The 15527-nt window shown below is 40.2% G+C and overlaps 1 protein-coding gene across 3 annotated transcripts in view; it reads left to right on the forward strand.

Annotated features, from left to right (window-relative positions):
• Positions 1–14742, forward strand: part of LOC108144408 — a 37058-nt gene extending 22316 nt beyond the window's left edge. For all 3 annotated transcript variants that reach the window (XM_017269245.2, XM_017269246.2, XM_017269247.2), the window contains 3 exons: positions 10187–10893; positions 11478–11635; positions 11696–14742. In XM_017269245.2, coding sequence (XP_017124734.1) covers positions 10187–10893; positions 11478–11635; positions 11696–12693 — 1863 coding nt within the window. In that variant the 3' untranslated portion in view covers positions 12694–14742. The remainder of the gene's footprint in view (positions 1–10186; positions 10894–11477; positions 11636–11695) is intronic.
• Positions 14743–15527: the final 785 nt, after the last annotated feature.

Genomic DNA, 15527 nt, shown 5'->3' on the forward strand with positions numbered 1-15527 from the left:
GACTGACAAGTCTTTGTGCAAACAGACGCACAATCCCACTGACAAACACACACTCGCAAATAGGGACAACTCACACACACACTCACACACAGACCAGCTCGTTGCTGACACAATATGAAAAATGTTTTTTTTTACCCCCCCTTTCCAGGGGATGTGGCTTCTGGGTGGGAGAGGGGAAAGAAGGGGAGGGGGGCGCAGGGCATGTTCGTAATCCACAATCGACAAAGATAAATCGCTTTTAGTGTGCTTCAAAGCATTTATTTAAATTTGCGCTCGCTCTCTGTCTCTCTCCCTGTCTCGCCACCACTGTCTGTCACCTCGCCCTTTCTAGTCAGCTGCACTGGGAAAAAATATAAGTAAATATAAAGGAAGGGCAATCTGGTCACACCCTTCTTGGGACTCACAGAAATACCTTTTAACTAGTTGTTAGTCAAAAGTCATAATCTTGTGCATTTTGTGTGTTGTGAAGTTGAGTTTCCAATTGCTAACAGTTTTTTAAAGAAAATTTATATACATTTATTAAGAATATTAATAAACGTCCGCATTTATTTGATTTTAAAAGGTATAATTTAATGATAAATCAAAAGAAATCTTTAATCCATTTTCTTCTTAAACATTTATTTAGCAAAAGCAACAAAACAACATTTATTTAGCAAAAATAATACTACAAAGTCTACTGTATATAATACCAAAAGTTTACGCAAATAAGTGGCTTCTGAAGTATATAATCGCAAAGTTTTTCAATCAGAAAATTTGTAGCTTATTGCACTTAATGCTCTCAGTGATTTCAAGCCATATAGTTTTGTTCTTCAATGCCATTTTTGTTGCTCGGTGCAGCTGGTAAAAGCTGAAAATTGAACCCGAAAAACGAGACTAAAGCTGAGGCCAACAAAGGCCAATGAATTATTTGCGGTTGACGCTGTCCGCTGACGTCATAGATAGGCGTCTACGACAACTTAAGCTACCCTGCAATACACTCCACTCATCGCCCACTCGCATGACTCAGGACGCAGGACTCAGGACACCCCACTCCTTCGACGACTGGTAGCAGGCATTAGCGTCATTCATACTTTGCGACTAGCTTCTTCTTGGCGCTCAGCATGTGAGCCGCCTCCCAAAATTATGCCACACCCACTATGGCACCCATGAGGTGCGTGTGTGTGTGTGTGTGTGTGTGTGCGGGTGTGTCTGCCTTGGCGAGAGTGTTTAACTGCCTGTAATGAGCTGCCAATGACTCAGCCTCGGTCGACGCTTAATGAGCAAATTAGTCGGCTCGGAATTGTTTTGTGCTCGAATCTATCTATCCCAAATGGATATCTGTGCAGAATATTATTTTAGCCAACAAATAACCATGACGGGGTTCCTTATAATGCATAAGTCTTCCTATAAGTCCAATCTTAACAGATTAAAATATATTAACCTTTATACTCACTATAAAAATAAATATTCTCAGATGCATAGGTTATTAAAGGTTAATTTAAATTACAACTAATGCGGCAATCATATAATTGTTTTAAATGTTTTAAAATATAGAAATGTTCAATAAGTGATTTCAAAATATTCAATTCCTGAAAGTTTACATTTTGGTTTTAAGTAAGGTATCCTTGTTTAATTTTATTGATTTCAAATTTTTATGTTTTTAGCTAAAAATTAAATTGAATATAGAAAATTAAATTATTAAATTTACTGCCCACCATTTTTCACCGTACACCAAACAATACCCCTGATAAGTTTTAAGGCATTTAGAATTGATTGGTTGAGTTGGCAATTGGTTTCCCCGAAACGTTTCCACAAAGTGCTCATCGCAAGGCCAACATTCTGCCGATTATTTACATATGTGCGCTTTATTGGATCGGACATGGTTTGATGGGTAATTTCCGCGTCTTATTTTTAATTAAACTTTCAATTCATATTTGCCGTCAGTTAAGCGGCTTTCAAGGAATTGCGCATGCTGCATATCTGAAATATGGAACAAACCATACAGCATGACTGAATGTCTTTTTAGCCCATTGGCATGACTGCATTCTTCTCGGGCAAATGTTGCAGACGTGGCACGACAGCCACACCCACACCCACACCCGCTCACACTCCCACACCCATTTGGCGAAATCGACTTCGCCCAACACATTGAGCTCGGTTTGTGCATTATTTACTTGTGTGTGCCACTGGCATCCATTGTATTTGAATTGTCAAATCAGTGGCAGCCAACGAGAAGGGACGGTAGATGGGGGATGGGGGATGGGGGGGCTACACAATGGCCGACGAGGGGAAGTGCATAGACAAACAGGCGGAGCATCCTCCGGGTTTGTATCAGCGCCCTCAACGGCTGACTGACTCAACCGGACGGAAGCTGCAAAATAAACTAAGCATTGCATTTACGGCTAAATAAAGCGGGCTGAAAGAACAGCTACAATGAAAGGTTAGGGCACAGGCACACAATAAATATATCACATCGATGTCGATTGAATATTTCTTGTTTCCAGTTGGATCTATAATTTAATTAATAACATTTACGTTACCTACAATATCACTGAATATATATTAATGATAATGATAATAATAAAAAATCTAAAATTGTTGTTTAATTTTTATAAAATTCACTAACTAAATAGTTTCATATAAGAGCACACTTAAAATACCCTTTTAAACAAATTTTTAGTTTCAACTTAAAGCAAGTCTCTCCAATTTATATAAATAAAAGCTATTACGCCAACATAATGTTTAAATTAAACAGGTCCAAAAGGATATACCATTTTGTCTTAGTGTTTTCAGACAAATTGGTGGGAGTTTTCCCTGACTGCCCACAATATATAACCCAGTTTTCCCAATTAGCTTAACGCATTCTACCCAAAAAAAAATTCTATCTTCCGGGGACATCCCACCTAATTAAATACTAACTAATGTGTTTGTCCATACTCCAGTGGACAACTCAACTGGCTCGTTAAAAGGAGCACCAAATGCTAATTAGGAAGCCTTGTCAAATGGAAATCCCTCCGCAATGCCCCTCCAAATGCGTACATTATCTGTTTGAATATACTGGCAGTGAGTAGTGTGTGTTTGCTTTAATGTTTATGCATGTATGCAGCGCTGGGTACATAAATTCCAACACTTGTCGACCAACATATCCGTCATAAACATTTCACATCAGCCACAACGTAAATTTCACTTAAATATGCAAATTTCTTTTCGGCCCCGTAAAACACACACAGAAAAGGGGGCGAGAAATGAGAAAAGAGTGCCAGAGGTTGACATTTCAACTGTTTCGCGTTTGACACAAAATGATTCAAAAAGCGAGTGAGCTGGGACGGACTCAAAGAAAACACGTTAATTGAAAAATTTACCCACATTCCTGCTATGAAAATATATATATATGTATGTACAATATATTTATGCGAGAATGTATATTTACAATAGCAAATGTTGGTGGCCAGTTATGACAGGCAATTAAATTCCGACTAGGGCAGCATTTTGTTGCCCAATTAGCCGAGTCTGCCAGCGATTTATAAGCGCACTCCGCGTTGACAACAGACAACAAACAGTAGACAATTATGGAAAGGCGGCAAAACGAATGCGGACAGTACAGCAAAGCAGCTGAACAAATGTGCCAAAAAATGTTCATGATAATTTGGTGCGACACCCTTTTAAACACTCATCCGCCCCGTTGGCCGGCGACCTCAGCGCTCTCAGCCGCTGTTAAAGCGCCAACAGCTCTGGCATTTTGTTATGGGATTTTGCGGTTTTAAATTTTGTATTTGTCGGTTGCAGCACGTAGATGGCTGGCAAATGGGATGGGTGTTCTGATGGGTGTAGGTGTGGATATGGGGATGGGGATGGGTATACTACAGAGCTTTATGCGCTGCACTCTGTAGGTAACACGTGACCGTGTGGCAAACAAAACAAACGAAGCAATGAACCAGCCAACGAAAGGGAAACACAAACCAGTAACACAGAAAGAAAGTGCTGACGAAGGGGATGGGTTTTTCCAGATGGGTACATAATGGCCCTTGCAAGGCGTTTGTTCGCTGGTTGCAAGCTGCAAAAACCGCTCCGCAAGAAGGCGGACTACCCACACGCACACCCAACACCCATACCCACACTCACGCCCCACCGACACACTCGGCGAATGGATGGAAAATAAAAGTTTATCCTTGGACCAACAGCACAGGCATTACTTAAGCACAGGCGGGAGGGGAGGGGATGGGATGGGATGGGATGGAATGGGGCAGGACACGCTGTGTGTTCTGCTTATTGCCATAGCCAATGCGACAACACGTGCCGCAGCTCCATAGTTCCACAGCTCCATAGTTCCACAGTTGGTCAAGTGCGTTGGCGTGGGCGAGGAGCCACTGTGGCCAGGCCACTTTGAGCTGGTTAACAAAATAAGCAGACACACACACAGCATAGTTCAGCGGGTTTTCACTGCTCCATTGAAATGCACGCCGAACAAGATATCCAGCCAAGTTGCGTTTTAATACCACACTATATATCCGGCGAAACGGATATACCAATTTGGTGTCACTTTGCCCCTTTTTATTACTACATTTTTCAGAACACTTCGTTTGACTTTCAATGGAAAATGTTCCTGGTAAACTGTGTTTTAATACCATACCATGTTTATTACTCATTCAATTAAGATACATTTGATATTTATTCAATTTCTTTGAGCTTTAATTTCCTTTTATTTGTTTCAGTGAATGCAACTTTTAGCTTAACAAGCTTCTATGTTTCGGATAATCAATTAAATTAATTTTCCATCTTTTCAGTATAGTTTGGTAAAAGTTGATATTGATTAAGAATTATTTTATATTTATTCAATACTTCTTAAAAACTGTCTAAAAAATACTCGTTAATTATAAATAAACATTGTTTTATACAGCCAACATATGGTTACTTAACCAACGGAGTTTCCAGCAACACCCTCAACTCAAATAAATTCCCTTTGAATTGTTATTATTATTACTTGACATAATTGAAGTATTTACTCTGCAGAAACAATAACCAGGGACAATTCGAATTTGCATTTAATGGCTGTAGAAATCATGGTTGATTGTTATTTATGGAGTGAATTTTAATAAATGTGTTTTAAATTTTGCACATATAAAAATCTGTAGCACGCTTATGTAGGCGGCAATTCGCACACAAACCAAAACACACACCCGTACATTCACACACACACACGCATCGTTTCGTGAGCCATTATGCAAATTGGCAACAACATAGCAATGGAAATCGAAATCGGAATGGTTGCCGAACCAAAACGAGAGCCGAAAGAGTCGAAGAGCCAGCTGTAATGCCGGGCTCTTACTACTCATAAATTCACTGCAATGGTACAAATCAAATCATAACTTATTTGCATACATACGAGGAAATGCCTAGCTGCTTTGTGTGTGTGTGTGAAGGTCTTGTAGGCCAGCGTATACACAATGTTTGTGTGTGTGTGTGTGGGCCATATCAATTACATTACATAGTCCTACACAGGGCATTTGGTGTGCTGCGCAAATCTTTGCCAAATTCAGTCACGTTTCCATAACACACTGACCAGGACCTCGACCACAACAGCCAGTCAGCCAGTTGGTCAGTGGGCAAAGGACCCTCATGAAAGTGTATTAAATTCATGCTGAAGTTGAGGATTTTTCGCCCACACTAGCGGTGGAATGAGTGCGCTTAGAAAGCCATAAAATATTTATGTCTCAGCCAGTTTGCGAATGAATTTGAAGGCCAATGCAGGAGCATAAACTTTGATACACTCAAGCAAGCCAATCGAATTGTGAATTGACTTGGGGCGAGTGGTGGGGAATCGATAACACAAACAATATGCAAGGACAAACAAAGTTGTTCCCATTTCGCTGGTCATCGTAAAGAGGTTTCGTTCATTCAATAGTTTTTGTTTTTTCAATGACCATAATTGAGCTTTATTGACTAACGTAAATAACAAGGTTGACTTTATCGAAACGAAAATAATGAAAGCAATGACTAAACATGTTTGATGCTCCAACAATGCTGCTTTTAACCGAAAAAGGGCATACTAATAATAATTATTTTGTCAGATTCGAAACTGCTAATTTGAAGTAAATTTAAGACCTAAGCTGTTGTTCTTTTTTTCCTAAAATAATTTAAATTTTAAAAATAAGTTAAATGAAAACCCCTTTTTAACTGCTGCAATAAGAAAATATTTGACTTTTATTTATTTCATTTTGTTAAAATTGTTATCCTGGGATTCAAAATAAACTTGTTAAAAATAAACAAATAAGGTAGCTAGTCAGCCATGTCAAACCAATTCGTCATTATAAAAAAAAGTCGTATAATTTTCGCCATGTTGTTTGGGTTGTGCCCTGTGGCTTATTTATATATTTATTATATATATTTTTTATTACTCTTGCGCCTGGGCTATGTTTGCGTTATTTCTTTGGTTCAACGGCTTATGAAATTATGATAGTAAAACCCGACTACGGCAATGGCAATGGCAACGGCAATGGCAGCCATTTGAAAACTCGTAAATCAACCCACACGCAATGTCTGGTCCGTTTGGCAAATATAAAAAGAATTCTCTTGCCTTCATTCTTTTTCGAAAAAAAGACGAACAAAAATTCAATTATTCGCCATATGAAACGGTCATTGACTGACTGATGGTCAGTGGCAAAGGTTGCTCACTCCCTTTTCTTTGTTGTCGCCTTTCTATGGCCTCTGACCCCTTAACCCTTAGGTTAGCCATTAATGTTTACGACGGAGCGAGCAAAGTTACAAGTTATTTTTTCTGGATACGTCGACCATAAACGTTATTTCTATTGATATGGCTGGCTGTAAAACCGGCAAAACTCTGGCCCAGCGCACTGGGAATAAATATATATACATATATTAAATTAGAATTTCATGGCCTAATCTGAATTTCCAATTAAGCCCGGCACATCGGACTCATTATCGCATATTGGGTTGGCAAAAATTTTAAGCCACAATCCAGTATGCCCATTTCCATCCGGCCTGGGGAATCGGAAGTGAATCTGGGTGACAGGAAGTGCGAAGGACGCGGCGCAAAGGTCACACGTCGATGGGCAGGCAAAACTCCGGCTTATTTACTGCCCGCATGTGTGTCGCATCCCCATCCTTATCGTCATCTTCGTCCTTTTGCTGCAGGCTGCCTGCATGGCCCTGCTGATGTCGATGCCGATGCCGTTGCTGATGCTGATTGTGTCATGTCGGCGTAATGGCCGAAAAGGACGAACAGGACGAAAATCGGGATTTTGCGTGCGGAATGACTTTTGCGGCCCGCATTTAAATGAAGGCAAGCTTAAATGGATTGCTTTGCGCTGCCGGGGATGAGTTTAAATCCACTCCTTCAGCTCGGATTGATTTTTGCAGCTCCTCCGTGAGAAAGTTGTGCGCCATCTAGCTGCACAGGCTCCAATTATCTCTGCACCTGGGGACCCTCTAATTGAGTTCGCCGTTTGAGACTTTTTATTTGGGCGTCGGAATTCATTTAGTGCAGAGTGCAGGCGCACATACGACATGTACGATATGTACGTATACGTATACCAGATGGGACAGGTCGGGTTCAAGTTATCTGCCACGTGCCACACGGTTCGGCTGCATGGCTGGTTTCGCCGCGAAGAACACTACACGACGGTGTCCTATTAATGGGGAATACTTTTTTGTAATTAAATAATAATTTAGCAAGTGGGGGCCTGATGAAGGGAGATGTGACGACGATCCCGCCTACGCAGGCCGAAAGCCCTCAAAGTTACCACAGCAACAGCCATCCTTAGCTTTATCCATATATATGGTACAGAGAAAATAAAATAAGGAATATAGTTTCAATTTTAGTCTATAGACTAATATTCCTCTTCCAATAAAATTAAGGATAAATAAATAATAATAAATAAATAAATGTTGTACATGTTATAAATATATGTATAATACCATATTCTCGTTTATGTAAACCCTTTTCTTAGAAAAATCTTTCTATTTGGTAATCATATTAAGAAGAATTATTTATTATTATTTATCAAACATTAAGAAAAGGTTTACTTATTATTGTTTATGAATATTTATTTAATATAATTTGATAAAGGTTTTATCCAATAGTTTTTTCTTTTCTTACTGTACACATTCGTTGGTATATTTATTTGTATACGAGTATTTGTAGTTTAATGTCAGACACTCGCTGAGTTTATGGGGTCGTTGTCTTTCATGGCCGAAACAAAATGAGTATAGTTCTTGATGAACTGCTCACCAATGTTTTGGCTATATCAGATAATCCGGTCGAATTTAGTGCCGCTGATGATCGAACTAGTCTACCGACATAGACGAAAATAAGTAGTTTTATGAGCTTAAATTTTGCCTGGCATGTTAATTTTCGCTTTTTTTTTACTGGCCCCAAACACTATTGCCCGCAGTGACAGCGGTGGCAAACACAAACAATTAGCCTTGCCAACTGCAGCCGCAGGCCAACAGTGCGTATACGTGATTTATGAATGCGGTGCACGCTTTTGCGGTTATCACGGGTAGTAGGTAATATTAGAGGCAAGGCGCATTAAGGACGAAATGAAGGGAGTGCAGTGCGTTAATTCAATTAGTGTTGTGTTGTGTTTTGCAATCGGCCTTTGCCCAGCAGTGCTTTGTTCAATGCACATAAGCACGATATTCGATAATTGATTTAGACAATCAATGCACTGTGTTGCACTTTAACTTGGGGCAATTGCAATCAAGAATCTGGATATACATTGTGCATATTTTCTGCTCCTTTGCCTGCGCACCAAAGTCACCAGTATATGCAAATATAGATGAACAAAAACCCAATGACTTTGGATTCTCGCTCCGAACCTTGGAAATCAATGAAAACGTAAATTCCTCTGGCGTCCACGTCCTTGCAGGCAAAATGTAATGGCAATGCAGACACATTGATAGCCACAGAAATGTTGGCCAATAGCAAAAATTTCACCTGAATCAAATTTCTCTGCCAGCCTGCGAAGAGTTGTTTTGTTTGGTATTTGCCTTTGACCAACAGTTATGGGCAAAAAAAAAAAACGTTGGGCGGCAGGGCGGTAAATTCCAAAAAACTACTGCAATAGTTCTGACAGAATAGAAAATCACAACGAGAGCACACGCCAGCCAGCCAGCAACAAACAGAAACAGCAAAAATCAACAGCAGCATAGAATAAGCAAAAATATTTTCCCTACCTTCCAACAAATTGGCTGCCAAATGAAAAAGCTGTCGGAGGAGCAGAGGGAAAGGTGAATGGGCAGATGGATGGGTAGATGCAAAATTAATATGTGGAGTGTGCATTCTATGGCCGAGGCAACCATTCGAAGCTGAATTTTGGCAGAGTCGTCGGGAGGAATTTCCATAACTGTTTATATAAAAGCCGAGTATAAGTACGACGCTTTGTGTGCACTTTTATAGCAGAATGAAATGGATTTTTATAAAAGTATGCATAAAGAGGTCTGCTCATCGTTATTCAATTGTGTTTTTTCTTTACCGAAAGATTATCAGAATAAAATTTAATAACATAATAATAAAGCTGTTGAATGATATGGCTATTCTTTTTTGACATTCTGGATAAGTTCATGTAAACCTCAAAATAGTTATGTTTAAGTTCATGCTGATATTAATATACAAACATTTTAATATGAGTTTATAGTTGACAAAAAGAAGAGAATTGAAAGAGAAAATAATTCTTATAAATAATACAATAGTAATATTTTGATATGAATTTATATTTGACAAACAAAAAGAGAGTCGAACGAAATAGGATTTAAGAAATTATAGTTAACAAACAAGAAGAGAGACGAACAAGAATATAATACCTTTAATTTTATAAGATGAAAGACTAAGATTAAAACATTTTAGTTGACAAACAAGAAGAGAAACGAACGATAAAATAATTCTTCTAATTTTATAAAAAAGAGACCTCTCCTTGCATTTATATTGCTTTCATCAACAATTATACACATAATTAGCTAGGAAAATGAAACCGATACAGATTCCTTTAAATCACAGACAGTTTATCATCGCATATAAATAAGATATTATATATAGATGAGCTGGGAAAACCCCTAATTGAGCCGTAATTCAATAATTTCAATTAAACTCTCACAACACAAAGGCGAGATCCCATTTCGATCGAAATAATTTAAATGTGGCCCAGGGACCTGCATAATTGATGAGCCTTTTCAATTGCTTGTTTTGCAGGAAGCATATCGTCGCTGGGTCTGCAGTACACTAGTGCCATACTTTGCCGAGCCAAAGGACGTGTCGCCGAAGCAGAAGCCAAAGCCAAAGGACGATGGCCAGGGCGGCAAGAGCAAACGCTCGGCGCGAAGTGCAGCGATGGCGACGACGGACCACCGGCTGGACGGCATCAAGCATAAATCTCTGAAATTAATCAGCAATAACAATAAATCAAATAACGGCAATAACATGAACGAGCATCAGATTAATCAGAAGCATGACAAGAGCTCCAATGCGAACGCGAATGCGAATGCCAATGCGAAAGCCATTGCGAATGCGAACTCAAACTCAAACGCCAGCGCCAACAAGGACATTGACCGCAGCGTGGAGGAGGCGATTGGCAGGGACCTGGCTCAGACATTCTACGATGTTGTTGGCCTGTCTAAGCCCCGTCACGGAGGAGCGGAGCTACAGATCCAGGTCCTGCCAGATGACGACGACGAACCAGCACCCGATGCAGACTCCGAGGTCGAAACGGATACGGATACAGATGGGGATGGAGAGGGGGACAGCCAGAGGGACAGGGAGGCGGAGAGGAAGGATACGGATAGGGATACGGAGAACAACACGGAGGCCGAGGCCGAACAACAATCCAATAATTTCATATCGACTGCCAATAATTCGGATCCCAGAGCCACGGATCCAGTGATATCAAAACTACAGAAGAGGTGAGCAAACGTTTGAGCTAATTAATAATCTATCACTGCCTAATTTGATTATAAATACCTACAAAGTTGTATTATTTCGTTTATTTAATTAGTTTTGTATTTTTAAACCCCTTTTAAATAAAGTTTATCTTCTTAAAGCATTCGATGTGTTCAAAGTGCATAGTAGATAATCAATGAATAACTAACTTCCTTTCATTGTTTAATAACTAGCTCTGCCTATTGAATTAAATAAAATAAATAATCACTGAAATGTATGTGAATAAATTTAAATGCAATTGAATAAGCTAAATACATTTTAAAATCCATTAATCGCATAAAATATAAGTAAAAAAGAAGTCATGCTATACACAATAACGAACCTTAACTATAATAGGATAATTATAATTACATTTTATTGAACTAAATTTATTAAACATTAAGTAAATTAGGCAAAGTTATGGTCACATTTTATTAAATAACCAGCACAATAAAATATATATTTATATATCTTTTTTGTTTGTTATCTCAAAAACTTTATTTGCACACCAAAGTCTATAGTAATAAACTTAAATATATATATATATATTTTGCTGTATCCGTCATAGATCAACACGCAAGACAGAGTTCCGTAAGCGGCGCCGTATCCGGCCGTGTCTGAGCGTCTGCCAAACCGTGGAACAAAAGTGCCCCTACCTGCTGCCCGCCGATCGCGCCCCCGCGCTGCCCACCCAATATGCCGGCGAGCCGACATTTCTCTGCCTAGGTGAGGAACAGGAAGGAATTGAAATAGATATATATATATATAAAGTACTATATTTGCCAGATCAAAACATACCCGAAACAGGGGCGCAGCTGGAGAAGTCGAGCTACGGCCCCAACGACTGCTGCTACAGCTACTGCAATGGCCCGTCGTCGGGCATCTGCACCGTGTGCCCGGACTTCGGCCAGGGAACGGATCCGGATCCGGATGCGGATGCGAGCAACTCCACCCGCCGAGTGCACAACATCACCATCTCGCTCAGTTCGCCGCCCGGGGAGCATGCTCGGGCCAAGAGCGTGGCTCTGGCGCTGCGGAACGTGAGCCGCAGTGGCGGCGATCCGGATGCCGTGGACGCGCTGATCGAACGCCTGCCGTACTACGCCCGCCACGAGGGCATCTTCTACTACGACGAGGAGGGCGAGATGCCGCCGGCCTCGCTCTCCGGCGACTGTGCCGTGGTGCCGGCCGTGACCACGCGCTGCACCATTCCGTACTATGCCTCCGGCACGGAGGCGGTGGCCAAGCCTCCCACGCAGCTGCTGATCTGGCTGAGCGCCCTGCTCGGCCTGCTGAGCAGCTGTGGAGCGGCCAGGCAGCGGTGGAGCAGTGGTTGCCAGTGGAGCAGTGGCTGCGGTGGTGGGCACCGGGCACAGCCGGGCAGTCGCCAGGCGCTCACCTGCGAGGCCAGCTGCCACGAGCAGGAGCTGGTGAAGAGCCGCAGCAGCGGGCAAAGGACTCCGGCAGCGGCTAAGGAGAAGCAGCAGCAGCAAAAGCAGCAGCAGCAGCAGCCTAAGGACCTGCCCCCCAGGTACTGGCTGTGGTCCACGTCCTGGCACTCGTACAGGTTGACCTGCAGCAAAGTGCGATACTTTAGTAGCCGCAGCAAGTTCAAAGGCGAGAAGGGAACCAAGGAACGGGCGGACGCAAGTGGAGGAATGCAGTGGAGTCGGGGGGCAGGGTGCATTGGGACTAGGAACTATCGCTACTTCTACTACTACAACTACAACATCAACGATTGGTGGCGGAGATGGTGGCGCTGTCTGAGCAGCGGCGCCTTATAGTGCCTGCAAAATGTATGCGGCCAGGGGAAACAGTGCCAGTGGAAGTGGCAGTGGCAGGACAACAATGACGACTCCCTCTCTCTAGTGAACAAGCGATACCAAAAACTAATAATAATAGCTAAATCAGAAACGATACATTATTGATGTAGCAATGGTCAAACAACAGATACACACACACACACACACACAGCAACACACACAAAAACACACCATGAAATGCGTATGCGTATTAAACGAAGCGAAAAACAGAAATCACTTAAATATTTATGGTCCTCTTTCAAACGAAATAAAAACAAGCATGAATTAATTATAAATCTCTATTGAAACAAAACCAAAATAGCATATTTTATTACAATTAGAACAAAGAATATGAATATTTAATTAAACAAAAAGCAACTGCCACAAGAATAGGTTTTTTAGATAAACGATAACGGAAGTATAAAAAGAAACAAAAAAAAAAAAAACAAGAAGACATTTAACAAAACGCATACAACTAAAATATAAAAGGGGATAGCGACGAAAAATATAAATAGTTAATACTTTAATTACTGGCGAACACAAATACAAAAAACATTTAGGTTAGCTAAGAAAACCAAACAAGGCAAAACGAGAAGAAAAATCCAAATTTACTAGACTATAAATTTGAAAACGGCAAAAGCGATTATAGGAAATTGAGAGAAAATCCAAGGATAGTAAGGACAGAATTTCAGTCAGAAAAACCAAAAAAAAAACAACGTATAGGCCGCGTATCAACCACCTTTCAAAGAAAAAGCGAAACGTGAACTTTACTTAAATTAGTTTAAACAAATACATATGCACATGCGCATGTGTATGGAAAAATACTATAGTCAAGGTGGGCGCGATTTGATTAACAATTAAAACAATTAACGGGAAAGGAAAACCAAATGAAGCCGCAAAAGTGTCTAAAAATGTCTTTATTTAGTTTAAAAATAAATAAGTGGAAACGTAAACATTTGTATAATCCAAAAAAAACAAAAGAGCCAAAATGAAAAATGAAAAAATGAAATAAGAGAAGAGTATGTAAAACGCACAGTAAAAACGTATCTTTAAGATTCATCGACCGACGACATAGCAAAGGGGATTCTAGCGGAAATTTGGATTCGGGTAACAAACGGAAGCATTACCAGCATATAGAACCATGCGCCACATAACACATGTATGTAATTGCATATATGTACGATAGATATAGTCAAAAATGTGCAACGTAAGCCCCAAAATAAGATAGAGAGGCGTGGTCAGAAACAACAACAACAACAATATACCTACTATATAAATACTAACAATGAATAATAATACTTTTTGTAATAAAGTGAACTCTATGTAGCATATATATATATTAATTATATATATGAAATATATATATTTATATAATATATATTGTCTTAACAACTTATCGTACATAACTTGCAGCAAAAAATGAAAACTATGAGAAGAAAAAACCAAACGAGATCCCCTAACGGCGAAAACAGAAAACCAAACGTATATAATTAAGTAATATTGAAATAATTAGTCGTATTTGGTATTAACTATTAACTATTAAAGTAAGAACTAAACAATTTGAGAGAACCCTCTGATAGAGCACACTCGCCCACACTGTCACAGATATAGAAAGACACCTTCTTTGAGCACTCTCCTAATGGTTCAGTTAGTTTCCCTCACCCAATCACCTTCGACCCTTCACCTTCGACCTTTCACCTTCAACATTTCACCTACCAGCTGTCACCTGTCACTCCACTCCAACCCAATCTCACTTCTTTGATACCCTTCCATGTTTTCTGGGAATATGTGTTTTGTTCGATCTTTTTCTCTGAGGTCTATTATCGAACGGTTTAACCCACTGCAGGCAGTGTCAGAGTTACCAGGATTTAAGTCTATTAGGAATTCTTTTCCGTTGGTTAATCGAAACGTTTCCAACACGAATTTCCACAACAAGTTTGCATTACAAAAAAAAAACTGACGAAATTACTTTAGGAGGAGGTAAGCAGGATACGAGAAGGACGATGGTATGGATTTTGTTAGATGTTGTAGTAGAAACGTAAACGATATAACGAGCCTTCATTACGAACCCTCCATTTCTCTCCGGTTAGCGCCCCCATATCAATAAATCTTTGTAAATACAGATTACGTATGAGCAATTCGCCACGACTCCATCGGCACAGTTCCATCACCGCAGGATCCATACACTATATATTCTACTTCTCGCTCTTATGATTCAGCAAAGTTTCCCTCGATTGTGGTCATTTGCGCAACTCTTTCCATAATTATACCAAAATGTATGAGTTAACGTGGCCAAAATGTAGCATTTCACTTATCTCGGCTCGTCAACGGGGTAACTGTACATTGGGGCGAATGCATAACCTTTTCTAAGCAAAACAAGGAGCGTGAAAGTTCGAGAAAGGCGGGGCAGAACGACACCGTTATCACCGTTATCAAAACATTTCAATGGCGGAACGAAAATGGAAATTTAAACGGAAACGGAAATGGAAACGGTAACAGAAACAAAACAGCAAAGGAACAGAAAGCAGAGTCAGCCGCTGGCACAAATTGCGCGCATATAGAATGCAAATTGTTATGAATTATTGTGTACTTTTGTAAAACTTTTTGATATATATAATATAGTTAACATGAATAGATGCCTAAATAATAATAAATTAAATGTTAATTTATTTAAATGTAAACAATAAATAGAGAAGGACACTGGAGTAGGCCTCGCGGATTCGGATTCGTAGGCGGTTGGATGGGGGCATTCCGGTTTGTTTGTTCGTCAATGCGACTCGATTCCGATCCCGATCCCGAGCCCAAATCCGATCCCG

Source organism: Drosophila elegans, unplaced genomic scaffold, assembly GCF_018152505.1.
Source record: "Drosophila elegans isolate 14027-0461.03 unplaced genomic scaffold, ASM1815250v1 contig_183, whole genome shotgun sequence".
Taxonomy (NCBI): domain Eukaryota; kingdom Metazoa; phylum Arthropoda; class Insecta; order Diptera; family Drosophilidae; genus Drosophila; species Drosophila elegans.